The following is a 27,959-nucleotide window of genomic DNA, read 5'->3' as shown; positions in this document are numbered from 1 at the left end:
TATAGTGTGTTGTACCATGTTAGGGTTAGGCCATAATTTTATTCTGATTTTCCTTCTTTTAGTTCTATTACGGGTTGGGGGACTGTCTGTGTTAGCCAAGTGAATATAGGTTTCAGTCCCTTTACACAACTTGTTGTAAAATAGGCGAACAAAATTAGTTACCGTCATATTGGTACACACTTGAAAATGTATGATTTCAGGCTGTTTTAAAAAATCTTATTGCAGAACTTTAGAGTTGTGATTGCGTAATATGATCCACAAAAGCATTAGAACCATTATATATTTTATCACTAATTTAATCGTTATTGACATATTATACTTCAAAATTAATAAGGTTTCCTATATTAGTTTATTCTATACTGCTTACTTTTCCTTTTATAGATAAAGTTACATCTCATTCTTAATAAACCAATATTTTGCATCATTTTCAGATTATTTGTTAAATTTATTCCGTTAAGTTAATTTGATGTGAAAACGTATAAATTAGTCTGAGATCAACAGAAGATTTGTTCCTGGCTGCTGCCAAACTTTCAGTTTGAAGATTCAATTTTTTGTGGCTGTAAGTAAAAGTATTATTATTAGTGAAGTGAGATTCTCTATCTATCTTCAAACAAAATATAAATTCTGCAACGCTTGAACCATAGATTTCTTATCTCCATATATAGTAAGTTCACTAGATCAGGAATTCGCAAACTTTAGGTGCTGTGGAGCATGGAGTAGCATCACAACAAAATTTATAAAAAAACACTTTGTTACTTTCTGGTTTGGTGTTCTTGAGTAAGCTCAAATCACTTCATTTAATGGCTAGGATGTATTTGGTGCTTTGGGGTATTTTAATGAGTAAATGAATAGCCCGTGGAGGCCCTAGGATTTCCTAACGGAGCACTTTGAAGACCTATGTGATGGATTGATATTGGTATATGGTATTAAGAAAACTCACTAATCTATTGAATATTCATCAAATTTTTTCTATGTTTAGAAGCGTATAAACAGCCATGGGTTGTTGCTGTAGAAAAGCTGCTAAGCCACCTGGTACAACAGACACGTGAGTTACTTACAAATCCTTGTTAAAATATTTTTACCAATTACCAGATCATTCCATGCACCTAACAATACTTTCCAACGCCTTTTCCTATATGTGCAATATAATAACATTAAGTTGCAAATTTTCATTAAAAACTTTTTGTCAAAAATATCTGATTTTTGTAATATTATTTATAATTTTGAATATAGTTCCTCGATTTGTGATCTAATAGCTTTGATTTCAACTTGAATTTTCCAAGAATACTTTCTTTCTTATCGTAATTATTATTCGAATTTCTCAATAATTAATATTCTGGGAATAAAGTTATAAATTTAGGTAATATCTCTTCAAATTTCAGAGATTCTGAGTTATAGATTAATAGGGTGACCCAAAAACGGAACCCATGCCATTGGAAAATATTCTAGAGTTGTGCAAAGCATTTTCTTTGAATCATCCAAGTGGTGGTGGTATGATCTGGTAATAATTAATACTTCTTAAATTTCATTTATCATTCATCAAAAATATCATTCATGTGCATTTCCATACGACTGTGAAGAACAGCAAGGTTTAAATTGGAAGAATCTGAGTCAGAAACTTGTTAACAGAATATTGGAAAGTTAATTAATAAGTTGTGTAATAATTAGGGCTGGGCATTTCCGGAGTGATTTTGAAATTGTTGAATGTAATATCGAATTTGAATACTGTAGTAATTTTATCAACAACCATTCAAAATAGATAATACATACATTGACACTAATTAAAATGGATTAAAGCTTATTATGGATTAAAGAAAGATAGATAGGATTTACATATTTATCCCAGGGGAGAGAAAAGCTGATATGATGGCTTAACCATGGCCTCTCGTCCGTCCGGTTACCAGTCTATGTCGGTTATGAGATTTGACTGTTAATAAAACATGTACTGGCAACTCGACAAGAGGCTGTGTTTGCCATTTGATTTAGCCATCTTATCAGCATTCCTCTTCTTCTTGCATAAAATGAATATGTGAATCCTATCCCAAAAGACTAACCTTCATTTTAGCTATATATTACCAAACTATGTTTATGCAATTTGAAAAAATACGTTTGATAAATTTTGAAAAATCAAGTTTTCGATTTCAAATTTTCATATTCAATTTGGAATGCCCAGCCCCAACAATGAATGCAATGAATGAAAAAAATGGAGCAAATAAAGATTTTATGAGGCAGTCAAGATGTTGATGATAGTTTCATTCACAATATACCGTTATGTGTCATTTGTAAATGTGTAACAGAAAGGAATATCTTTGAGTTTAAAAAGGAACAGTCAGTGATTAGGATTGTCTTATGCATGTTTTGATCATTAACCGTTAACTTCTATTGTTTGATAAATATCAATAAAATATATACGGTAGTATTAAATTTTTCATTTTTAATGTGTTTGTAAAACGGCAAGTTCTTAGTATGCGTTGTGAATTTTACAACATTTTTGTGGTTTATGTGGTTGAAAATGTTTTCTTCTTCAACATTATATTGACTTCAAAATTGAACCTGAATACGTGCTTGTGCTTTTTATTAGTTCCAACTCTTTTATGATGGTGAACTGGAGTAAATCTTGGAGTAAAACTCAAAAAATATCGACAGATTAACTAATTTTTTCCGTTTTATCACATCTGAGTGTTGAGTTTAGATCTTACCATACATTATTATAGGCCTACCGAATTAACATACAGCATAATGTTTTTTGCTGTTTTACTGGCTCCTGATATATTTTTATAACTAGTCTACACAACTAGATAGCACATCCATAAAATAGAATAGACTACTTGAAATTGTCGATTTCATTCCGCTGTTCCGCATAAATGCAAACGAAACTTCAAGCCAACATCACTGTATTGAACTGCTGTATTTATGTTATAAAAGTCAAGAACTAATGAAGGAATATTACAAAGTCACAATTATTAATTAAACCCAAGAAATGATTAGAAGGTTTTTTTTTCTGAAATAAACGGCAAACTTTTGACTATTAGTCTGACATTCAAGTAGTCGATTGGCTAAGCACCATTGGTGGCTGATATCTTCGATCATCATATATAAGAGTCTTCTAAAAGCAAGGCATTTGTTTTTACCGGGATCAAATCAAATTTTCAAGCCAGGGTTTTTGTCACTTAAATAGCACGTCTCTGCTAGACTTGCTCTGGGCTTGGGTTGCCAGATGAAAATTAACTTTATCTCCATAGCCCTTGGTTGCAAAACGAAACAAAAATGTACTGGACATTATGATTGGCAAGCAAACTAAAATTTACTAGTGAATAGGAAACATAGAAATTATCCAATCGTAAAGTGCACATCATCAATAAACATGCAATACAATTTGTGTAGATTAAATCATATTTAATTGTTTCAAATTGGATTATGTCTCATCCAATTTGACGAAATTCAACATCTAAGATGGTGATAAAAAAATAGTATTCAAAAGTGGATTAGGGATTTGTTCATATATGCTAACTTCACTAACGGTATCAAGTTAAAACTTAATTTCAAATCTGATCATAATCTTATGATACTTGAGAACTATCTGTCCCATAACATAAAATCATCTTTCACAGTCAAATATTATTAAAAATCTTATGTTGTAATGTATATACAGAGTAAATACAGTGACAAAATTAACATATGGCGTTCCACTGCTATCTAAAACAAATACTTGATTAAAGCTTAAAGGTTTAATTATTTTCTCTGCATTATGTATTCGACCTCGCATTCTTATATATTACGATATTAAGTTAGAGAAATAGTTTTTTTATGTGGAGGCTGATTAGCCTCAGAGTCAACTTTGATGGATGAATAACACAAAGAAACTGACATCTTTTGATAGCCATACAGAGTCACTTCCTGGTAGCGTTAAGCAATCTTATAAGAACTGTATGTTCTTTATTCATATAAAATTATAAGTCATAGATGTCCAAATACGAAAATTTATAGTTCAAGCTTTTTGAACCGGTTTTATGTATGGCACATTCCTGTCCAGTACTCCACTGTTCCTAGACAGGTGTTATAGCTATTTACTTATTATACCACTTATTGAATTTACGTCTGTTCATTATGAGCTAGGTAAATTTTACAACCTTACATATTATTATATCTGTCTTGTGATTTTGATGATTTGAATGGTTTTCAAGACAGCTTTTCAAATTAATTAAAATTTCAATTTAGTATGTAGAAGACACATAATATATTTAATTCCAATCTCCGCTTATTATGAGCCATTATCAAAAAAAAATTTGAGCTTGGGTATTATTTTGTTCATTCTTTTCATGGCCAACTAATTCTCAGGCATGGGATGATGACAATAAATTTTAGAAATATCTTTTCTTTTTAAATTTTTTCCTCCTCGGGTTATGAACTTGAATGTGTTCTGTCATCAATTTCACCGCATTTGCATAGCTGTTGGTTGAGTTTTTTTTGGAACGATGAGTGATTTTAAACTACACATGTTTCATTAATTTTTAATAAAGGTGACATGCGAGGTAAATCAATGCCCTCTTTTGAAAGATGAAAAATGTATTTGAGCGATAATGGGCGATCTGCTTGATTCAAAATTGAATATTTTGAAAAGGATGTAATCACTTATCCAGATAATGCTTTTTTATGCGGCTTAGAAATCATTTAATTGGCTTAATTTTCAAAATATACTAGCATGAAATTTACCTTAATTAGTCAGAGAATAACGATTAAAATTTCACCATGTTAAATAACCAAAAATGAAATAAATGTAGAGAAAATGTCATTGCTCTGATTTTTATAACTATATAATATAAATGTCTCATGAGATGAGATTTGTGCAGTTTATGACATTTTCACAACAGAAAATTAAAAAATGTTCGAAACTTTGTCATAATAAATACCCAAAATTCCCCATTAGATAATATTCCTTCAAAAACTACACTGCTCAAGAAAAGTTATTTTAAAATCTGAATAAATATTTGCAACTTCTTATCAGTCATGTGAATCGAAACGTGACTTGTCTTCCAAACCAGATCATTAGGAAAACCCCTAGCAACTTGTTTCGATATTCCTTGCTTCAGTGACTAACAAAAGCCTCCACAACTCAAGTCGTATGCGTTAAGCTTAATGTTTAAAATTATATTATTTTTTTAGTCCAGTGTGAACCGTGTTACGCACCTCAAGGTTTAGGGAACATTTTCTTGGATAAGGGGGGAACACTGGGGAACACTGTATTTTACCCTTGTCTGATTTGATTAGATTGTAAATACAGCACTCTGTCATAGTTGATACAACTTTGTCACAAATCCAATTTCACATTATCGATTATTGCAATTGGATTGGAATATTACTTCCGATTTTCACTGATTCGGACGGCAACAGTCGCTTAAACCAAGTCAGCTGCATTCAATTTCTCACAATGTAGTCTCACAATTTATGCTAATTCAACATCTCTTCTAACATTTTAAGCTATTTCTCATTTGTATTAGATAATTAAACCATTATTTATGTATCATATATCAAATAGTTAGGTTTTAATGAGAATCTTGATTTGTTTTAAAACTTGGGCTTTATAGTAAGATAAACATTGCGTTAGCAGAAAATGATGTTTGTGTATGTTCCTATTCAAAATATGTAAAACTTTTTGATATAATTAGCGGACTTTGACAAATTAGTATTGTTCAACATTTGCCAATAATAGAAAAGAGAATTTCTTAGAATATCATTTTCATTTCACTATTGATGCATTGTGGATCATTTCTGAGTGGGATCAATAATAACAGTCTTTGACTTATGTGGCTAAAGCGACTTGGGTACATGAATTTGAATAATTTTCAATACAGGTATTTGATAATGTACTAAAAATTTTATTTGCCTCTCAGTTTTCATATTGTTTGATCATTCCATTCTTATTGTATTGCTATTAAGACACAATAAATTAACTCCATTGATCTGTATGGTTCAGCCATTTATCAATATGACTGAATTTTTTGGCAATCACTTTCTTTTGATTAATATAAATTGACTCAGAAATATAGTGATATTGATTATTCTGGAATCGAAACCCAGATTTATTTTATGCCTACGCCAAGTTTTTGATTTAAACCATAGTTCATGTATTTTATCATATTACTATAATTTATTTAGTCTCAAAAAGGACTTATTACGTCACACACACATCAATGGCTGTCAATCAAACCCATCAATCAGTCTTGTTTTCATCCTAAAAATGTTATAATGGTTTTATAGTTTTAATGAACGGTACTGATAGTATACTGCCTTACCTAGGTTGGCATCGTTGGACAATTCCGTAAATGTAATACTAAATTTCAAAGTAATCGTTTGTATAATATAATTTGGACATTTTTATAATCAAAATTACTGTACTATTTACATTTTGAACCTCTAAAAATATCAAAATTAGAGAGGATAGCAAAAATTTTAGTCAGTGAAATTTTTCAAAAAGGATACTATCAAACATTTTTTTGTCAATGTGAACATTATGTAGAATCAGTATAGTACTAACAGATTGCAAAATCATGTTGTTATAACTCAAAATTGAAAAATACCACATTGTGTATCCAAGATCTTGTAAAAACATTTTTTGTCTTGTTTTTCTTTGAATATAAATTTTTTCATTCTTGGAAATTTACCAAATTTCACTGAATACATGTCAAAAAGGAAATGCATATTTTTCAAACAGACCCCTGTATTAATTAAATGTAGGGCACCACACAAATTTAGTTAACTATTAGACAGCTTGAATACTGGCAATTCAATTCGCATTTTTTCATTCGCAAGTAGTTGATAATTAGAAAGTTAGAATACTGACTTATAGTCAAATAAATCATTCGTATGTTTTCAAGCGGTTTATGGAAATTATAGCAATTTATTTTTTATTATGAGAATTATGATATGATTCTAGTCATCAGATTTTTGGTTTTGCAATGATGGGGAAGTCTAAGATTGTCAGCAATTCTCATATCATGCATTGTGTCTATTTCTGAACAATATAGAATGCTTATTTTCAGTTTCTCTTGGGTCAGAAATCTGATATTTTGAGTCATACCACACAATAGGAATGGCTGTATTATACGCAAATATGTGAAAACTCACAACACAAATTTGTATTTCACATTGCACATTTGCAAAAAAATTTTACATTGCACAAAAATTCGTTAATATACTTAAATACTTCATAACAAAATACCAGAGAGAAATTAATTCACTATCAACAATCTGCAAATTAAATAAGTTATGCTTGCAGAATCATATTCTTAATAGTAGGTACTTTCCTGCATATAAAAACGGCAGGCTCAGAAGGAAGTTAAGCACGCAGCCAGCCATCAGAATTCAGTGACGTCACACAACAGAGCTTCATGAACGATACACGGAAGTGACCCAACAAGAATGATGACTAGATAGGTTCGATTGACTATATTGTCAACAAGTATGGCGCAATGAAAATTTGCAACACTTAACAACTGTGGTCATATCGTTTTCCATGCAAAAGAAAACAGGCGCACGAATTTCGTTGAACATTAATGAAATATAGAGACGATTATTACACTTTGAGTCCCGTGCTTATCTGCCTGTGCGGGTGGAAACTACTTTCGTTATTATATTTACCTGCGAAATCGTTCTCAGGCCCCGCTAGACTGTGTGTTCGCCGTGAAAAAATCTTAATATAATAATACCATTGTGTCTTAATTGTTTGTGGACAATTAATATAATATTTGAGCCATGGTTTTTCCCGCCGAGCAAGCTTATATGGCAGATCGTAAAGATATTTGGACGTGGGATCTTTGGCAGTCTTCCCATGAACATATTCATGTTTGTGCATGATTGTCTGTGAGTCACCGATAGAGGCAATAGCGCCTCAATAGATGCCCAATTAATGTGCTCGTGTGCTGATTGGTCCGCCCGTTAGATGGCGTCATGGAGACAACTTATATCGCTGCTAATATTAGATTTATTTAAATTGAGCAAATTTGGTGATTTCTGTCGCTAATCTTGTTATTAACACGGAAAAATACGCGGGGGAATATCTTCGTAATTAAGTAACAATGTACATTGACAACGTAAACCTGATTTCTGAAAATATACAGTTAAACCAATGCGCTATTTTTTTTATCATTATTACCGGCGAAGGTCGCTGTGAGTATCACTTAGACGTACAACAGCCTTGGTCGGAACCGATCCGTCCATCGATGTATATATTCTGAGCTCCAATTGTTTCAATCACGTGACTTGTGCTACTTTCACAATGGTCTATACAGGTTGACTCATATACGTAGGTAACCCTTACAATATGTTCCAAATGTATATATTCAATTCAATGATAGATTATATAAAAAAGATAACTTAGGGAGTAATCCTTTAGTTCAGACGAATGAAATTGGGCCCTTCCGAATACGTGCCTCCGAAGTTTTCTTACTCACCCTAGTTCCTCATTTTGCCAAAAGATGACTGATTTCGTGATATGATTTAGTGAACGAAACTTGTTTCTATTGCTGACTGACCTTTTTGCGCGAGCTATTGTTCGTCTGCGTCAACTAATAAATCCTAGAATACTTTTATAACCTCATGTTTACGCACATTGGAAATGCACATAAGCAGGATTTCGCCATTTTCTATAATACTCGTTCAATTTGGCTATATGTGTTTCTCTAACTTTCGTGCCGAGTTGAATAGAGAGAGAAAATTTATTGCTTTCGTCAAACCAAAAAACAAAACGATCATATACAAAGTAAGAATTCAGAGTTTTTGGTAACGATACGACCGATAAGGTTATCCGAGTCTGTTACCACCCAATACAAAATACATAAATAAATACTTCACAGGTTCAAAATTTTTGACTCTCACTAAATATATGAAGAAATATTACCAAATAGTGATTATGTTCGTTACTTGACACAACATTTCTGGCAGACTTCGGGGTTAAAAAAGTTCTAATGATGTTTTGAATTCCGCACCATAGTATTGGTTCGTGCTATGATCATTATGAACTATTACTAGGAAGCGAAATTTGTCGCAGACAATACATATCTGTGATGTGATACATCGTCCATTTTAGTTGCTTTCCGGGTGAACATTTTTTAATCAGAATGCACCGTTTCCTATTCCATTCATTTTACGTTGAAATGCCATATGGTCTTTCAAAAAATCGAGTCGCCTTGGCTAACTGCGACTACGTTTTAGACGAAGCGAAATATTGCAGAAAGGTTGTCATATTTGGGATGAGTCGTTAATTCTGTTCGTCCTCGAAATCGGGTCCAGGTTTTCTTCAAAACGAGACAAAGGAAGTTTTAGACTAGAGTAACTAGCCTTTGTGCAAGTGTAGTGGAAACGGCTTCCGAACTACCAATAATATTTCATAACGGGTGATTCCTTCGACACCTGGAAAAACTTCATTTACTGCACTTAACTAAAACTCTTCAGAGGACAAAATGACCATTAGGTTATTCGATTTGTGCCAAAATTTTCGTGACACATTAAAAATTTACAAATAGCTAGGAAAGCCACTAAAATAAAACAAACTAATGTTCGTAATCGTATCTGCCTGTCTCCGTGCGACTTGAAGAAGCTTTGCCCGTTTTAAGATACGCTATAGTTAGATGGCTTGGTTTCGTGATAATTGGAAATGCTTCACCCTTGTTTGGGTAGGATTTATATCGGGTAAAAGGGTGCCGTTAGGACGTCTTAGTCATATGGCGAACCATGGCCTCTCGATTAATTCAAGTAATATGCCTATGATATTTTGCGTTATTATTTGCACCGGACAATTTTGCAATTTCAGAACTTTTCGCTTTAATCCAATTTGCCACCCGCCTTGAACTGTCTAGAAATATTTATATCGAAAATTCCAAAATTTAACGTATCTTATCAAGGTATTCAACTTTCTGGCAGTTTTAATATAATACGTTATACTGGGAATGGTGTATGTGTCAAATTATCGTTTCGAGATGACGTCAGATTTAGTCGTTTCCTTTACTGCAGTGCAGAGTCTCTTGCGCTGGTGCTCTTGCTTGTTTCTGTAATGTTTAGTATTGCGTGGTGCTTACGCACACTCACGTTAACGTCAGTGATTGAATTTTGACTTCGGGTTAGCTAAATATACGTGATGACTGTTATAAGCTTGCTTATTAGGCAGCGGAACATGTTTTATGCGAAATGCAATAACCGATTTAGACCGTCGATATAATATTTCAGACTTGGACGGATAAGCTAGCATAAGAGGCTGATATAAAAGAGCATAAAAGTTAATGATAACGTTACCTAGAGAAACTGAAAATTGAGAAATGATTTAAAAGTGATCGACATTTTTAATGTGGGCCCTTTTCGAATCGAATCAATAACCATATGTTTTGTCTAGTATTGCTTTATTACAGTATTAGAATGTTGTTTTCCTCTGGTTAGGAATGGGTAATAATGAGAATGTGATTAAGAGCGCAGTGTTGGGGTTTATTCTTATTTTGGTATCCTTTTACAGATTATTTAATCTGCCAAACTGATTCATAAGTTACCTGGAACTCGCAGTGTTAAGTTGTTAGTAATGATCTGAACTAAATAAAAAAATGTAGTGAGAAGAATAATTTTATAAGCTATATTCGTTGTTACAAGGGATATCACTAATGGATCATGCTTGATCTAATGTGAATATTATCTCACATTGATATATGCCAGATTTTTGTCATTTCTGAACACTGTTTTGGTACTTTAGAGTTTAGAAATACATGATATAAATACTATTGCTATGATTGTTTGATAACATCAGCAATTTTTTTTCATTATTTTCACTTTCTAATAAGGATTTTAAGATCCATACATAGTGAAGTTAGTTTATTAAAGGACTATAGCGAGGACGAGGCCACAATAGTTGTTGGAGGAGCAAAATTATAACTTGACAAGAATGCCAAAGTTAAAGTTTCTGAAAAATTTATTCCGAAAAAAGGATAGTAGCAGTTCAAGTTCAGGTTCAACGTCACACAACCTTCGGAATTCACCCGCAGCTTCGAATAACACAAATGGGGGTTACCAGCAAAACTCACAATATAATCAAGAGCAGAATGCCTATCGAGAACCACAAGGTATTGTAAAATTGTCGATCCCATATCGACTATGCCATGTCATTCTCTGCTGTATTCATTTGATTTGTTTCAATGGATTTTGCTTGGATGATGGTAGAAAATATTTTCAGAGCTACAGCGAATGCAGAAAGTTGTTTAATCTTTCATTTTGAGATAATAGATGGAAAAGCATGAAGGGAAATTTTATTTTGTTTACTGTATACTTATGTATAATAAAAGAGGTAAAAATGCTTCGAAATTTTTGTTTGCTATAAGTTGTTTTATACATTATGCCTAAGTTCAAGTTTAAAGCAATATTTTGTCTCGGAAGCTCAAGGGACACAGCTGAAAACAGTCGAAATCGTAGCCGTAACCCTGATTCAACAGGCCAAGTGCACTCCGAAATTCGGGGTTCTGGCGCTCCCAATTATCTTCAAGGTCCGGGGAGTCAAGCAGGTAAAAATGACCATCCTGTCTCTCTCACAACTGCTCTGCAGGTTTATTTGGTCCATGTGTTCCCGTTCGAACATGATATAATGATATCATGCGAGCTTCCGTGTCATATTTTATTTAATGCTTGTTTCAGTTATATATTTATGTTCCATTACGCATGTGCCTAGTATGGTTCATGCCATTATTTAGTATTATATACCATCTATGGCACATGCTTCAAGACAGATACTCAATTTTCGACTCTTCGTTTGAAATTTATTTTTTCATTTGCCTTTTTTTTATTTTTCTGGTATATCATCTTATTATGGAATTATTCCAGAGGGAGTGACAGTTTTATGTAGCCATTTTGAGAAAAAGGAATCTTATTAAGTGACAGCAGTTAAAAGAAATGCACATGAACGTTTAATGTGTAAAATTATACTGTTCTTATGTGAAAATTTGGCCGTTATTAAAGCTCAAAATCATTTTACTACAGCAATCGATACCAACCCAATGTTGGGTCAAATCCGATTGTCATCGGCGCTCCTGGCCCCTCAATGTCTCCAAGCATGGGTCCAATGTCTCCTGGAGGGGGCGGGGGCTACAATAGTCAACCGTTTAATCAGCCCTCTCTTTCAATGAACTCGGGACAGACTTCAGGTATAGGCGCTGAAACACACAAGTACCTGCATAGTGTTAGCTTCACTAATGAAAAGCATGATTTCTGTGCATTATTAACTTCTCTTTCTTGTTTTTCTTTTGTCTCTCTGTCTTTCTGTTTGTTTGTCTGTCTGTCTGTGCTTGTTTTGCATAAATAGTTCTCAATCTGAACCACCAATTACGTTTAATAATCCACGGTCTTCTTCTCAACCGGTATCTATTCAACCCTCAACTACTCCCGCTCATGTTGTGAGTGGTGCAGGTAATACCCCAAATTGTTTCTGGCTGAACTCTATTTTGTCCAGTCTTTCATACCAATAGTAAGTAAAAGAGTCAAAATCATGTCAAACAATGTTATTAATTTTTCTAAAAGATGATTCGAATATCTCTATTAGTATTTATCACTGTTTGTTTGAGTGGCTTTCCTGATTTGTTCGCTTCGGTTTGAGTGCATGAGTGAGTGAGTGCTTGTCTTTCATAGCAATGTTATTGAATTGGTAAGTACGCTGAATTGCCATAATTGCGACTGCGAGTGAGAAAATTCGGTAGGATTTTGGAGTTCCAACTTTACAATATGATATGGAAATAATTGCAGCCTATTTTCTTCTCGTCAAGCATATCATCTATAGATTATGCTATTACATATTTGAATAACAAATTTTTAATTTAATTACAATTAACAGTTTTTAAACTAACAATTGTAATTTAACTATTGATCGTATTCCCAATTCAATACTGTTAATAACTGGTCATTTGAAATCTGAGTGTAGTTTATCAGCTTGGTGTATTTCATATACCTTTGTGCATGCTTTTTTTTTCATAGGTGTCCAGTTTTTCTGTTTGTAGGTTTTCTTGCATGCTATTTTGTCTTTGTAATACAATGTCATACTTCCACATAGAGTATAAATTAAATTGTAACTATGACTTCTTGATCAGAGTTTTGTTCTAGCAGAAAATCTTTAAAATACGATTACTAATAATTGACAATACTAATTTTTATTGTTTGAAAAATTTTATTTAATATTCAAAAGAATTTGATGATTCGGTTATTTTTAATATCAAATATAGTGAAAAGATAATTCAAAAATTTTTCTTCTATTTATTAATATTTTAATAAATACTTGCATGACAATGAAAAAAAAAGATTTGATATACATATGATAATTTTTAACTATTGTTTGATAAAAACTAACAGTTGATTATATTCAATAAAATCATTTTTTTTTAACTTGGTCCTTATTGGTTTGGACTTTCAAACTTTGCAAAATAAATATATATATATATATATATAGTAAGACCATTTGTAGCAATTTAAAATATTTTTTTCTTATAAAGTACACATAATATCGAAACTTCATGGAGATTATGCAATTTCTGCCTGTGAATGACTGGTATTTTTCTATCTAACGTTCAGGTTCGACAACCAGATTTGTAGCTCTGTATGACTACGATGCAAGAACAGAAGATGATTTAACTTTCAAGAAAGGGGATCATCTCCTTATTTTAAATAACACGTATGTATTTCTCTTTATTTAATCGAGTCTTGGATTTATTTTCGAATCCCCATAATACTAGGGGAGTTTAGTCATAAAAATTTTAATTCAAGTTGGTGTTAATTATGAAGTCTTCATTTTACCTTGCAGGTCTGAAAGGTAATAATAAGCTAGGAGGTTTCATTTTACTTCATCGAGCAGAATGGTCCTGCTTTTTTTAGAAATATTAACTCATGTATCTGTTGCTGCTTATTCGAAGCCTTGTGCAAAGTGGAGATATAAAAAAATTCCTGTTAAAAATTTGAAAAAAAATAATTCTAAGTAGAATAAATGTTTTAAATTCTCTGATTTTACATTCATTCGAAATACAATATTTTAGAAAGTTTATTCACATCAAATAGTTCATGCTTTCTCAGAAGATAATTCTTTATTATTAATATTGTATATATTTCAAATTCCATTGTCTATTTGACTTGAAAGAATTGAAATATATAGTGGGATGGCTCATTTAAAGACGTTTATTGTTAATTATGTTGACATGTACAATTCTGAAAATATCACATCTTTAACACCCACATTATAACCTTCTGTTGTTCATAACTGACTGATTGTATGTGGTATTTAGGGCACCGATATATAGGTATATTATATGACCAAGTGCAACATATAAAAGACCTTCATGTTCCTGTCATGTATAATTTTTGATTACCGTATCAAAGTGTAATGTTTAGAATTATAATGTTAGGGTATATCTGAGAGATGTTACTAATCTATAGAGTTCTCTCTTTTATCCCTTGAAAATTTCTCCTCTGATCCATGTATAGACCAGTGTTCACTATAAGTCCACTTTTTCGCGAAAACACCTTTGCGAGGTACCTTCGCGCTCATAATTTCTTTGAGTGAACACTGGTGTAAACTGTCTATTTCATGTGTGCTGTAAGTGAAAAATGAAAAAAGTATTGCTAGTCATACGAGACGTTGCAATGCGACAATGATTCAACTTGTTGGGCAGTCAATGGCAATATTTATTACTTTCTTGCATGCAAAATTTACTTGTATGTCAAATTTACATTTAAAAACTCTGGATCAAAATCTTATATGTGAAAATTTGAGTTTTATTTGATATGAACTGTTTGAAAAATGTTTGAAAGTTTTTAAGTTCAAAATGTAACTCGTAATAGAAATACTTCTTTTTTGAATATCGTAACCCTTCAACTCTATTTGTTTAATCTAAAAATAGTGAAGGAGACTGGTGGCATGCAAGGTCAATCCAAACCAACAAAGAAGGTTTTGTTCCCAGTAACTATGTAGCTCCAGTTGGAGGATTAGAAGCAGAAGAGTAAGACATCCATTTATGAACGCGGCATGGATGTTTTACTGTTGCCATATTTTTATTTTGCGATGATATGATCATATTTATCATTTTGTTTTTTTAGATTAAATTCATGTTGTAAGTGTAACAGCGTCAATCACAATGTTCCCATTAATTTGTACCCTTGTCAGTTTGACATAATTTGAAATTTGAAACATTTTTTGTTTAATGTCAATAAATCTGGGACTCATCGCAAATGAAAACAAAAACGATTGACTATGCCACCATAGTGGAACGAAATAATCTTATGTGTCATTCTACGGTTTTTAGAATAATCCAATTTTACTAATAGTTCTGTTCTAACAAATGTAAAAATGGACACAAGGCATTGCCTAAAGTCAAAACTAAAACAGGTACAGCTTTCAAACCAAAATCAAAAAATGGCCCATCGTCAATAATGATAGAAAATCAAAAAAGTCCAACTTATTTAGCAATTTTTTTTAATAAAACTTATTTTCATAAAAATCATGCATGTTATATTGTTCATCATTTTATGTTGTTTTCATTTTTTATTTTTGCATGCATGAATATATACTTTAATAAAGTGAGGGAGATTGGTGGAAAGCAAGGTCCCTTGCCAACTCAAAAGAAGGCTACATTCCAAGCAATTACATCGCTCCTGCAAATTCTGTTCAATGTGAAGAGTAAGAAAGAGAATATTATTTTAATTTTGTTCATTTTTTTTTTGAAAAATTTATTTGTAATTTGCAAAACCTCAAAACCCAATTCTATTTTACGAAGTGGATAAATCTAAATAATTTACTATTCTGAACAAATTTTGGAGAAATAGTCTGGAATATGTAGTGTTAAAAATGTTTGATTTAGTTGTGTTCAACAAAGAATAAAGGTACAATTTGATAATGCTATAAAGTTAAATTAACTGTCTTTAAATTTCTTTTATCCTCGATGTTTTCGAATTTTCGATCTTATTATTATTATATCTCAGTTATTTTTAGTTCAATATTCATATGCTTGTTATGACATAGTATTTTGTTTCTTGTTTTTTCATTATATTATTTGTTTTCTTATATTTGCATGTCTCTGTTCTCCACTTCGATATAATTCTATTTCGAAACGATTTCTGTTTTATTACTTAGTTGGTTCTTTGGCAAAATTGGACGCAAAGACTCTGAACGTCTATTGAACAGCCAGGGAAATCTAAGAGGAACTTATCTTATTCGAGAAAGTGAAACAGCTCAAGGTATTTCATCATAGGATTTAAATTTTTTGTGATGAATTAGGGCAACGGAGTCGGTGTTTGAAATGTTTTCGTTATTCTGTGATGCAGTATGATTTTTTTTTCATAAGAGTCTCAAAACACAATTATTAAAAAATTATTTTTTTACGTTTCTAGGAACATTCTCTTTGTCTATATTGGATGAAGATCCGCACAAAGGAATGAATGTTAAACATTATCGTATTAGAAAACTTGACAGTGGTGGATTCTATATCACAGCAAGAGCACAGTTCGACTGCCTCAAGAGTCTTGTCCAGCATTATGCAAGTAAGTCATTTTTGAGAAACCCTAACAAACGAAAAAATGATAAACTGCTGGTGGTCGGAGAGAGTGGATCTTTGTATTGAATTTTTTCCGTTTATGGGTAAATTCTCATAGTGTTGAATCTACCTATCAAAAGCTCGCCAATAACCATTTAATATTACTATAATCCATTTGGAATTCCATTTCCAATAATAATGAGACTGATGTGCTTGCATATTCTTGCACAAAGGATCAAATCTTAGATCTATTTCAGTGATGTTGGGTCCTAATACTAGTTCCAAATTTGATCAATATTTTGTTTTAGCATATGTTAGTGTCGGAAACAATTTTTTCTGCGACCCCCATTGCGCCCTTTCCATTAGGTCGCGACCCCCAATTTGAAGATCACTGCTATCAATGATCAAAGATAATATTACCTGTCATTGACATTGATCAGCAATCATGCAACCTATTAATGAGTGTTAAATTTCGTGAAGATAAATAAAAAATATGCATTTCATTCGACGGCCAAGTAAGCCTACATACATCACTTTAACTCCATTAAAAGACTTTCTGTGAATCGTATGTCTGGTTAACTGAATACAGTCGTCATCAAATACCGTAAATTAATTAACATTTATTGATCTCAAATGAACTTTGTATTTGTTAAATAATCTAATCGAAACTCAAAATGTTGTCATTTGAAAATATTAAAAAGATTGCGTAATACCGTAAGTGCTCGGTGTTTCAAAAGGTTTTTCATATTTACATATATATATATATAGGTGTTCACAAAGTCTCAACATTTTCAAATTGTAAAGGGAATTTAATTTGTTTGCCCTATTGGTGTATTAAATGGAGTAAAAAATTTAAACAAACGCTAATTAAAATAAACGAACCCAGTTAGGAATTTCAGAATTGACTTCATAACAAAATTGAAATTGTAACTGTACTTTATGAACACTGGTATATTTCACTAGCACAAAGGTGCATAATAAACTTCTTAAACCCACAACACTGCCTTTCTCTGTAGTACAAATCATGACACATTTAAAAAAAAACATGAATCTTTTAACCTTTAATTACCATAAAAAGTTTTATATATGTATGTATTTTTTTATGTTTTTTGCAACGCATAGTTTGAGAACTGCGCTAATATGTAAATCATTAATGAAGGCAATAAAGATATTAATACACTCTCATATCATAGTTTGATGCAGTTGCTTCAGTTGGCTTATATACCAAACAAAGCATTAGATTGCGTTATTCATACATTTTGACATCAAAATGGCCAATATAATTACCAATAGTGATGTCACAATATATTATTGAGGTTTATTTCATAACAACAATGGTAGGTGAACATGACAGCTACTCAGATCTTTTTTCATACGTAGGTAATTCTTACTCACAATCTTCATGTTTAGAATCTTATCCACTCGAGTACGAATCAATAAATGATGCAATGATATACAATGCTTTCAAATGAGTCAACTTTCTGTGACATTATGCACAATACGTCTTTCATGCTGGGTGGCAGAAACTGAATGTCTCACTAACGACTCATTCAATATTTGGTTTTAACTTTCAAATCGCCTGAACTTTATACCATAACACAAATACCACTAACAACTTCGCAAAGTAATTCACACTGGCATTTAATTAACTTTAATAATTTTTTTAATAATATGAATAATAAGAATTTTAATAATATGAATAATATGAATAATAATATGAACTAATAAGAAACAAATACACATTCTTTTTATAAATGGGTGTGGCATACTTTGAGGTTATATAGCAAGTTTTTGTCATAAATTTGACTCTCTTTTCAGTTTCAAGATAGTTTCATTTGCAAGACTCATAGTTTAGGTCGGTTTTGAAATCTCAAAGGTCCATGAAAATAGGAAGAAAGAAATTTTTAACTCTATCATTATGGCTATGACTATTGTTCATTGCTTAATATTTTATACTTAATGTATAGACGGGGCCGATGGCTTATGTTGCCGCCTGACCCAGGCATGCCCCATGGCTGAAAAGCCGCAAACAATCACCATCGCAAAAGACGTTTGGGAAATTCCCAGAGAACAACTCGAAGCTCAAAAGAAACTCGGAGCAGGAATGTTCGGCGAAGTCTGGAAAGGTCATGTTTGGCTCGTCGTCGTGACAACGACATTTGACCTTTGTTGGCCTGTTTTTGTGTTGTCTGCGATTCAGTGCATTCCTTTGCTTGCAATTGAGTTTCTCATCTGATAGAATTAAGTTAAATAGTCAAATGAATGGAAGTTTGTCTTGATTGTTTTTGTTCTAAGCAGTGTTTTTTATCTTTCATGCAATTTTCTTTCTTTTTTCAAATTACTATTCTATTTTTTGGTTCGTCCTAATTTTGCAATGTACTTCAAATTATACTTATTTTGACATAACCTGTGTTAAAATTAGTTATTTCTTCAAAATAATTTTGACATCAAAAATTTGAAAAACTCAAGTATTTTCAAAACTTTTCATCAATTCGCCGAATTGCTTTAAAACTATGATTTTTTAAATTTTATCTGTATAGATTTAAAACACTGCTTATATCTATGTCATGCATGTTGTTCTTCTTTGATTTAAGATCATTTTACGTTGCTCGATTATTTATCTGTTGTGTTGTCTTTTTTTTATCATTCATCATCTAAGCGCTACAAGATGGACTGTGTACTAAACTTGTCCGGCCTTGTCCAATGCTTGATAAACCACAAACATTCTCGATGGCGAAAGATGTTTGGGAAATTCCGCGAGAATCTTTACAACGACAAGTTAGGCTTGGAGCTGGCATGTTTGGCGAAGTTTGGAGAGGTAGTATCACATGTATCTCTTACATCTGGAAATTCACGAATAAAATATTCCTAAAATTGTAAAATATTTGAGATTATTTATGGAATATAAAAAGAAAGGATGTAATACAAAATTTTGTTCCTATAATGTTTATCAAAATATTAGTTTTACCTTGTAAAGATGAAATTGATTTGGAAGTTATCTTATCTAAATTAAATTTAAAATTGGTTTCATTGCGTTCATCTTCAAATTATTTTTGAAATATGATCAGAAAGCATAATAGAACAATGTTATACAAGTCTATACGAATAAAGTTGAAAATTTTACTTCGCAAAGAAAAAAATGACTAAAAAATAGTAATTTTAAGAATAATAATAAAGTTCCAAAAAGGCGAATTTTATGAGATTTTGGTTTTGTTAATTAATTATGTCAATTGTGCTTGCTTTTATTATTTATTAAAAGATGCATGTTTTCGTTTTATGTTAGAACCATCGCATGTATATTATGGAAATTTTTTTCCATTTTTTGTGTTTTGAAATTTTTGTTTTAGTTTTTAAAAAATATTGCTACAATGGTATTTTGTTGTAAGTAGAATTCAATGATCCCATTCGTCAAAAAATTTTTTTTAAATTATTATTCCCAATTTCGAATTTGGTATAAAGTTAATGATAAAGGACATGTAGACCTTATGCTAAATATTTGATCGTAATAATCAAAATTCTCTGACGAAATTTAAAACATGGATTTGATTATAGATTTATATTTTATGTGGGCAGAGCAATTTTCAATATCGCTACAAAATAAGTTTTGTTGATCCGTAAGTCTACTTTGTTTTTATAACCAAATTATTGTTCCATAAGAAGATTTATTGTTTGAGTCGCTGAAACGTTCCTGATAAGACAATTTAAAGTCAATTTTGTAGTTTTTTTTATTAAAATATTTCTTCATAACAATAGGTCTTTGGAATGGCACAACTGAAGTTGCGATCAAAACTTTGAAACCTGGCACGATGTCGCCAGAAGCTTTCCTTGAGGAAGCTAAAGTAATGAAAATGCTTCGTCATGAAAAACTTGTCAGCCTTTATGCAGTGGTAAGTCGATTTGTATTACTAATATCTTAAAATTTGGGTACATCCGTAGTATGTTCACCAGGTTAGGGTTAGACCATAATTTAATTCCGATTTTACTTGTTTTATTTCTGTTACGAGTTCGGGGACTGTCTGTGTTAGCTAAGTGAATATAATCCCTGCCCATAAGTTTCAGTCCCTTTACACAACTTGATGTAAAGTAGGCGAACAAATTAGTTACCTCCATATTGGTACAACCATTTCTGGAGCGCCAAAATTTGAATATTCATTGGAATTTAGAAAACAAAATCCAAAATTTCAAGTAAATATAGCTTTGCGGTTCGTTTGAGTCTTGGTTTAAATTTGATGGATATATTTCCGTTACATGAATGTATTGCAATTTTGATAGACAAACGTTTTTTTATCATGGTATAACAGGAAATTTGGGTTATTTTGATTCGGATTGATTAATATTTGAAAGAAAATTTTTTATTTTATAAATATCATCGGCACAGAGTATTGATCCGTCGTAAACTGCACGTCGTTTTATTTATATGACGCTTCGATCATTAAATTCAGCCACAGCGACGTGATTTTGTGACGTCATCCTTGAAAATAGACCGAAGATTCATGAGCAAATTGATTTTTAATAAACCAAGTATAACCGATGTGAGATTATGCGAGTTAGGCATGGTCCATCTTTGGCTCGTGGTTGTAAAGACCATTTCCCTGTTGATGTGACAAACAGGTATTGATTACGTATTTGATCAATATTGATGTCTCTGCCCCTAGGTTGTCACAAAATATGTAGCAATGAAATAATGACCAAATTGGTAATTTTCTCAAATTATTTTGCATTTTATGGTTAACAATTCAGAAAATTTGTAATATAAACTCCAATAACGATTTGGATATTTTTTTGTAGAGCCCAAATCATTGTCACCATTAAGTTACTTGCCTGGCTTTTAAAATATATTTTTTAATGTTCAACTCCGAATAAAAATGTCATCTTTCGCTGTTTTGTTCTTAATTCTCCGATATCTAGCTTCACAATTACTAACCAGGACGAAATTTTGTCGTTCTTTAGGAAGAATTTTGCTTTGTATTACTAATATTCTTTAGTCCCTTATTATTACTATAATACTTGCTCGCATTGACGACTTATCCGTAATTAAAATGCACAAAAATCGGAGTGCGACATGCACATAACACTAGGTAACGTTACATTAGAGATTAAATAAATAACTTACTTTTTATGCATAATGAGAGAGGAATTAATAGTTCCGAAATAGGCGAGGGGGTAATTTATCGAAATTGTTATGAACCAATGACCAGTTTCTAATTATATTCAAGGTTTAAAATTCCGAAACTACGCATAATACAATAGCAGGAAGTATTGGTCATATACATTGTTGTTCATGTACCTACTCCTTGCAGCTTTAATTCGATGTAGCCTGATTGCTACTAGTAGGACAAGACTTTTGATTAATGACACCTCTTTATCTAAATCATTTGATAACATTTGATCATTTGACTTAGATTAAAAAGTTGCATAAATTGTAATATTTTGGTAAATTGCAGTAAGGTAAATTTCGTTTAAACTTTTGGACCTGTTACTCCAAAAACAATTGACCTTAAACTCAATCGGCTGTGACCTCTCATCTGTTCAATGTCAGTGTACACTCTCTAGACAAATTTTGATGGCAAAAGCTGCATTCTTCTAGCTGCATTCATGAACATATTGACATAATCTGCTTGAGTCAATCGGTATTCACCAACTCTCAATTCTGTCTGTGTTAGTCAAGTGAATATACCCCCTGCCCATAGGTTTCAGGCCTTTTACAAAACTTGATATAAAATAGGCGAACAAATTTAGTTACCTCGATATTGGTACACATACTTCTGGAGCGCCCTTGGAACTATAGTATTTCATATTTCTGAGTGAGTACGCATGACCATAGGTTCGAGCAAGTTTTCTTCAAAAATGAGAATTTGAAGCCTAAAGGATGTTAAAGATTAATATAACTCTTTGTAGCTAAATTGTACAGTGTATGGTAAAAATGCTTTAAATAATCATGAATGTTATCTTAATATTATGGTCTCAAATCTCCTCTTTATTTAGGTCTCTGCAGAACCAATTTACATCGTTACTGAATTCATGTGCAATGGAAGTCTTCTTGACTATTTGAAAGATGGAGATGGCAAGATGAGCAAACTTCCAGACCAGATAGACATGGCAGCTCAGGTATAATTTCTTTTCTTTGTTGTAATTGTACACTTGCATTGATGCATTAGAGCAGAGGTTCTCAATCTTTTTTCTTTTGTGACCCATCAACTTTTTAATGCGAGGGAAAAGGTACAGGAAAACACAAAATTTTTCTGCGACAATTGACACTTTTACTTTGATAATTAAATCAAAAATTACCACCCAGTAGCAGAAAACAGCATCATCATTTATTGGTACTACAATCAAAATTAACGAGGCTGACACAAATGAAAACAAGCAAATTTTAATGAGTCTGTGACTTACCTCAGAATGTTTCAGTCACCCAACAGTGGTCCATGAGAAACTGCTCGAGAACCGCATTAGAGCTTTGTGGTAATAGTAATGTTCGTATATTTGGGTCAAATCAATAACTTTGGTTTCCCCAAGACTTGGGGCTCGTTTTGATTAGAGAAATTTCTCCTATAAAATATTAGGTACTCCCGTATTATGTGTACCAGGTTAGACCATAATTTTATTCCAATTTTCCCTATTTTAGTTTATTACGAGTTCGGGGACTGTCTGTGTTAGTCAAGTGAATATCCCATAGCCAAGTGAATATATATAATTTTACCTCCATATTATATTTGCGTTTAGATTGCATCTGGAATGGCCTACGTCGAACGCATGAACTACATCCATCGTGATGTACGTGCTGCTAACGTCCTCGTCGGCAAACAAGCAGTTTGCAAGATTGCCGATTTTGGTCTCGCTCGTCTTATTGAAGATGATGAATACAATGCGAGACAAGGTGCCAAGTTCCCAATCAAATGGACGGCACCTGAGGCTGCTTTGTACGGACGCTTCACTATCAAATCGGACGTGTGGAGTTTTGGAATTTTAATTACAGAAATCGTTACCAAGGGTAGAATCCCATATCCAGGTATGTGTGAGCTTTTTTTGTATCCACCCTTTCATGATGATCAGTTTGAAGTTATTTTGCACTATGTGCCAGGTAGTGGTAGCTCAAATCTTCGAGTTTGTAGCACATACAAAGCATTTTTTCAATTTTCCTTACTTTTATTCAGGAATGATGAACAGAGAAGTACTGGAACAAGTAGACAGGGGATATCGTATGCCGAGACCTCAGCAATGTCCAGAATCTTTATACGAACTTATGATGCAGTGCTGGCATAAGGATGATATGCAGAGGCCAACTTTTGAATACTTGCAGGTGGATTAGAGATAACCTCTTATGAACTGTATTGTCATGTTGTTTAGCGGTCTGCCTAACGTTCTGCTTTTCGTGAACCCCTGAATTAAGGATGGCCACAATTGACAAATCTGCTATTCCTAATACATTCTGAAATAATATTTTTGAATATTGAATATCGGATCTTTTCTAAGTAAGACCAGGGAGATTGGGCGCTCCCGTAGTATGGGAACCAAGATGGCGGACACCGGAACGTAGTATGTGTACCAGGTTGGAGTTTGGCCATAATTTTATTCCAATTTTCCTTATTTTAGTTATATTAAGAGTTCGGGGACTAGCCAGCCAAGTGACTCGACTCCCTTAGTATTTGTACCTGAAATTATGGCCTAATCCTAACCTGGTACACATACCTCGTTCTGGTGTCTGTCATTTTGGTTCACATACTGCATGAGTATCGGAGATTGGGCACAAATCATGGAATTGATATTTGTGTTCTATTTTTATATCAATTTTATTTATCGGAATTTCTCTTTTTTTCAACTCTAAATTTTTGTCATTTCAGGGATTCCTTGAAGATTATTTCACTGCAACAGAACCCAATTATAGAGAAGCCGATGATTTTTGAACATTTGAGAACAATTTTCTCAATTTTAAAAATGTTACTGTACGCGTAAGAGCAATCTCAATATCTCATGAAAGTTACCATTTAGAAAGATTATCATAAACCATGCATGGTATATAGATAAGTATATGATAAACATGCATGGGTGGTGATTCACCGATCGTGAACCAATTATTCACTCTATTGAGCCTTTTTAGCTGACATCAGCGATTTTGCCTTATTTTTTTACGCTTTTACATATATCAATTTCGCTATATATTACTATAAATCATTGTAGACCCCTTTTCTCTCTGATCTAACTGCGGCATATATATATATATATTAAATAATCTTCTTTCTGATCGATTTTATTAGGGGATTATCGCTGCTGTATGCTTTTCCTTTACATGAGATCTGTATAATATGGTTTTGTTTCTTTAATAGGCATTGCTTAACTGCCTCTTTGTTCTGGATTAAAGGAAGTCTCAAATCACAACTGCCAGATTAAAATATACTGAGAAACTCTGTAGTAGGTCACTATATTTTAGAATTAACAGCGCTTTTCGAAATGATGCTCAAAGCGCTTCTGAAGCGAAATGCATTTTCTGACTCGATTCCTCGATAGGTCTGCTGTTTTAGTTCTGTGTGGTGAAAACTTGACTTTTATATCAATCTAATTCTATGATTTTGCATAAATATTCTCTCTTGTTGGCTATTTCTATACTCGTTCAAATTTACATCGAAAATAACTATGTACATTCCAAATTTCTGAAAAAAAAAAGATTTTTTGTCAACAAGTTTGCAGGTTATTATTCCTGGAAAGTTCCCAAAATAATGACGTGCCTTGCATTTATTATTATGATGTCACACAGATATGATATTACATGAAAACGTAATAATAATTTATACTAATTCATAATTTATTATGTGTTAGGTACGCATGCCTATACGCTCCGGCGGCGTTCATCATCTGATCCTTTTATTCTCGCCCAAGACTTTATGTCGTTTTTGTGTAGTGTGTAAATTATGCTATGCAGAAACACCAGTAAACAATTATGTAATCTAAAAAAAATTTTAATTGAATTTTTGTGTTTGGAAGTTTATCATCGAATCGTGCTTAATGATATGATGATAACTTTCCATTTGACATGCTTTTTTTCCCTGTTTATCTCTCTCTTGCATTTGCTTGAAATATTAAAGTCATTGACATTTTTGTGCGATTAACAGCTTTTTTATGCATTTTAGTGATGAAAAATTGTCAATTTTTGCAAAAATGGGCAATGTAGTGTTTTATAGTTAAGCAACCCAGAATTTTTTTTATTGCAGATCAGTTTATGTAAAGTTAGTATTACTCTTACAGTCTATCAATAACAAATATGAATGCTGATTCGATTTTCTTTCATTACTCTCGTCAGGCATTGTTTTGTAATTTATAATCTCCAAAAAAAATAATTCTTGAGTTTGATGAACACCACTAGATGTCTCCCTTAATCATTAAAGTTGTGATTGTCAAGCCATCTAAGGGATTTTGCCATTGGAAAATATATTTAAAAAAGGACCAAATTTTATTATAAATACCATTATTTTTTCTGTATTTTCTTTATGAACAGTTTGTATGTGAATCATTTTATTTCAATTTTGTGTGTAAAAAATTTCGTTGTGTCGTTTTTTGTAGGAAACATATTAAATTAATGACGTTTTCTAACTCTATTCATTTACTTAACCAGTTTTATTGGTTTTGTAAATAAATTATTAATCAAGCAAAATGGAATTTGTATCTTCTAAGTTTTGCAATTTGAAACTGATTGAAACCAATAATATTTTATCTGAAATTTTAGAAAATCCATTTTTCCTCACAATGATCAGTATGCTTATTTCACCACTGAAAATTGACAATGCTTTTCCGTCGTGTATGTATATGTCCACCAATTTTTTCCAATTCTAATGTTACTCGAATGTTTGAATAAACGATATTGCGAATATTGCAAAGCATCGTAAAACATATTGAAAATTTGAATACAAAAAGGCGAATTTTAAAATTTCAGAAAAAAATGATTTGAAAATATGACGAAGAAATAGAAGCTACTTTAAGGCAATAATAAAGTAAAACGTGTTTCAAAATTGATAAAACCCACAAAATTAAAACTCAAATTAATTGGTTTCATTTATTTTGATACATCCTGTATTCCAAAAAATGTAACCGGAGTTTATAAAGCAAAAATATACTTTTTCTAATTTCCTCCAAACAGTTTCACCTTTTGGTTAAAAATCTGAATATATATAAATTTTGTATTGTGGGCGGAGTTTAATGATAAAAAAAAGTAGAAATTTTTTAAGAAGTTATTGATTTTCACGCTATTGATAAAATCAAGTCTGTCTGCACCAAGTGATTTTATTGAAACTATTTTATGACTAAGTGCAGTTTCTCTTATTGAGAAAAAAATTTTCTGGCAGTATGTTCAATTTTATCAGTTTGTTTAATCACAGTTATATCAGATCGATCATGGGCCAAACTAATATCTTGTAGATTTATATCTGTGTTAAGTTTGGCCCATATATGGTTACTTAACAGTTTTGTACAGATAAGAGTAAATTGTATAAACCTGATTGACCCCATGTTTAACTAACGTCACTGTTTTGCCTTTATATGTGTTTTATGTATTTAATTGACAAAATTAAAATTAGTAAATTCAAAATTTGGCTGGTACTTGAGGACAATGAAGTACTTAGATTACAGGGGTGTGCAAGGTTTTTAGACCAGGGCCAAAAATTTTGCCCCTCTAGACCGGTGGGCCATGTGAGTGTGACGTAAAAAGTTACATTTTATGAACAATATTTACAGTGTTATAAAAGCCAAAGTGGAAAACAATAAGCCTCGTGCCAAAACTAAATTTAATCGCAATCTCAACAAATTCCTCGATCTATTTTTTAGCTAAAGCATTAAAATTTGGTTGTGGCAGTATAGTATATATGTTTGTTAGATGAATGGGATGTTACCGTATATTGCTAATTTGTAGGTTGTCTCTGACTTGCAAGTCACCCGTTCACCCTTCAGCTTCAACGCCCACGTGAATGAAGATGCGTTAAAAATCTCTATATGTTTTTATTCGTAAATTTTCACAACACACAGAATATAAATCTTATAACATTTATCCAGACTAGCTTAGAATGGTTTACATCGTCTTCTCTATCGAAAGATATCGGAGTCGTATTTATACGTCCATCATAAATCTTATTAAATACTGTAAACGTGAGCTCGTGATTCACGTTATAAACAGAAACTCCTATTATCTCAATAAGGGTAATTAGGTACATCGTACGGATGGGAACTTAGAGATAATTATTTCAATCAGTGCCAAAGATCTTGAGAATATAGATTTTAATTTGATAATGACTGGATGGAACCTGTTATGTTCTTAAAACTGGTGTAATTTAATTCTTACGAAAGTCTTTGTTCGAATTTTGAGAAAAATTAACTTTGTTTTAATGATTTCAACATGAAATGGGGTACATTTGGGGGTTAGTTGCTATATTATCTCCCCATCTT

At 32.1% G+C, this 27,959-nt stretch overlaps 1 protein-coding gene across 8 annotated transcripts; it reads left to right on the top strand.

Annotated features, from left to right (window-relative positions):
• The first annotated feature begins 431 nt into the window (after positions 1 to 431).
• Positions 432 to 27,108, top strand: LOC120334684 (tyrosine-protein kinase Yes-like). Of its 8 annotated transcripts, none has more exons than XM_039402184.2 (13): positions 432 to 559; positions 980 to 1,045; positions 12,007 to 12,170; positions 13,585 to 13,684; positions 15,581 to 15,679; positions 16,133 to 16,236; positions 16,390 to 16,539; positions 19,192 to 19,350; positions 20,286 to 20,419; positions 22,518 to 22,640; positions 23,256 to 23,541; positions 23,687 to 23,832; positions 24,374 to 27,108. In XM_039402184.2, the coding sequence occupies exons 2-13, from the start codon at positions 996 to 998 to the stop codon at positions 24,434 to 24,436; spliced, it is 1,578 nt and encodes a 525-aa protein (XP_039258118.2). In that variant the 5' UTR covers positions 432 to 559; positions 980 to 995; the 3' UTR covers positions 24,437 to 27,108. The 8 variants fall into 8 exon arrangements, with proteins under 8 accessions (XP_039258118.2, XP_039258119.2, XP_039258120.2 ...); XM_039402185.2 differs by lacking the exon at positions 19,192 to 19,350 and adding an exon at positions 18,500 to 18,658; XM_039402186.2 differs by lacking the exon at positions 15,581 to 15,679 and adding an exon at positions 14,904 to 15,002.
• The last annotated feature ends 851 nt before the right edge of the window (positions 27,109 to 27,959 follow it).

The sequence above is a fragment of the Styela clava genome, chromosome 15, assembly GCF_964204865.1.
Source record: "Styela clava chromosome 15, kaStyClav1.hap1.2, whole genome shotgun sequence".
NCBI lineage: Eukaryota > Metazoa > Chordata > Ascidiacea > Stolidobranchia > Styelidae > Styela > Styela clava.
This window is presented reverse-complemented; position numbering and strand designations above follow the sequence as displayed.

Bases quoted from the DNA above. Each gene is read 5' to 3' on its own strand.
- LOC120334684 (XM_039402184.2), top strand. From the start codon at position 996: ATGGGTTGTTGCTGTAGAAAAGCTGCTAAGCCACCTGGTACAACAGAC. The intron at 16,540-19,191 runs GTAAGTCATTTT...TCATCATCTAAG, and splicing joins TCTTGTCCAGCATTATGCAA to CGCTACAAGATGGACTGTGT. The intron at 20,420-22,517 runs GTAAGTCGATTT...CTCTTTATTTAG, and splicing joins TTGTCAGCCTTTATGCAGTG to GTCTCTGCAGAACCAATTTA.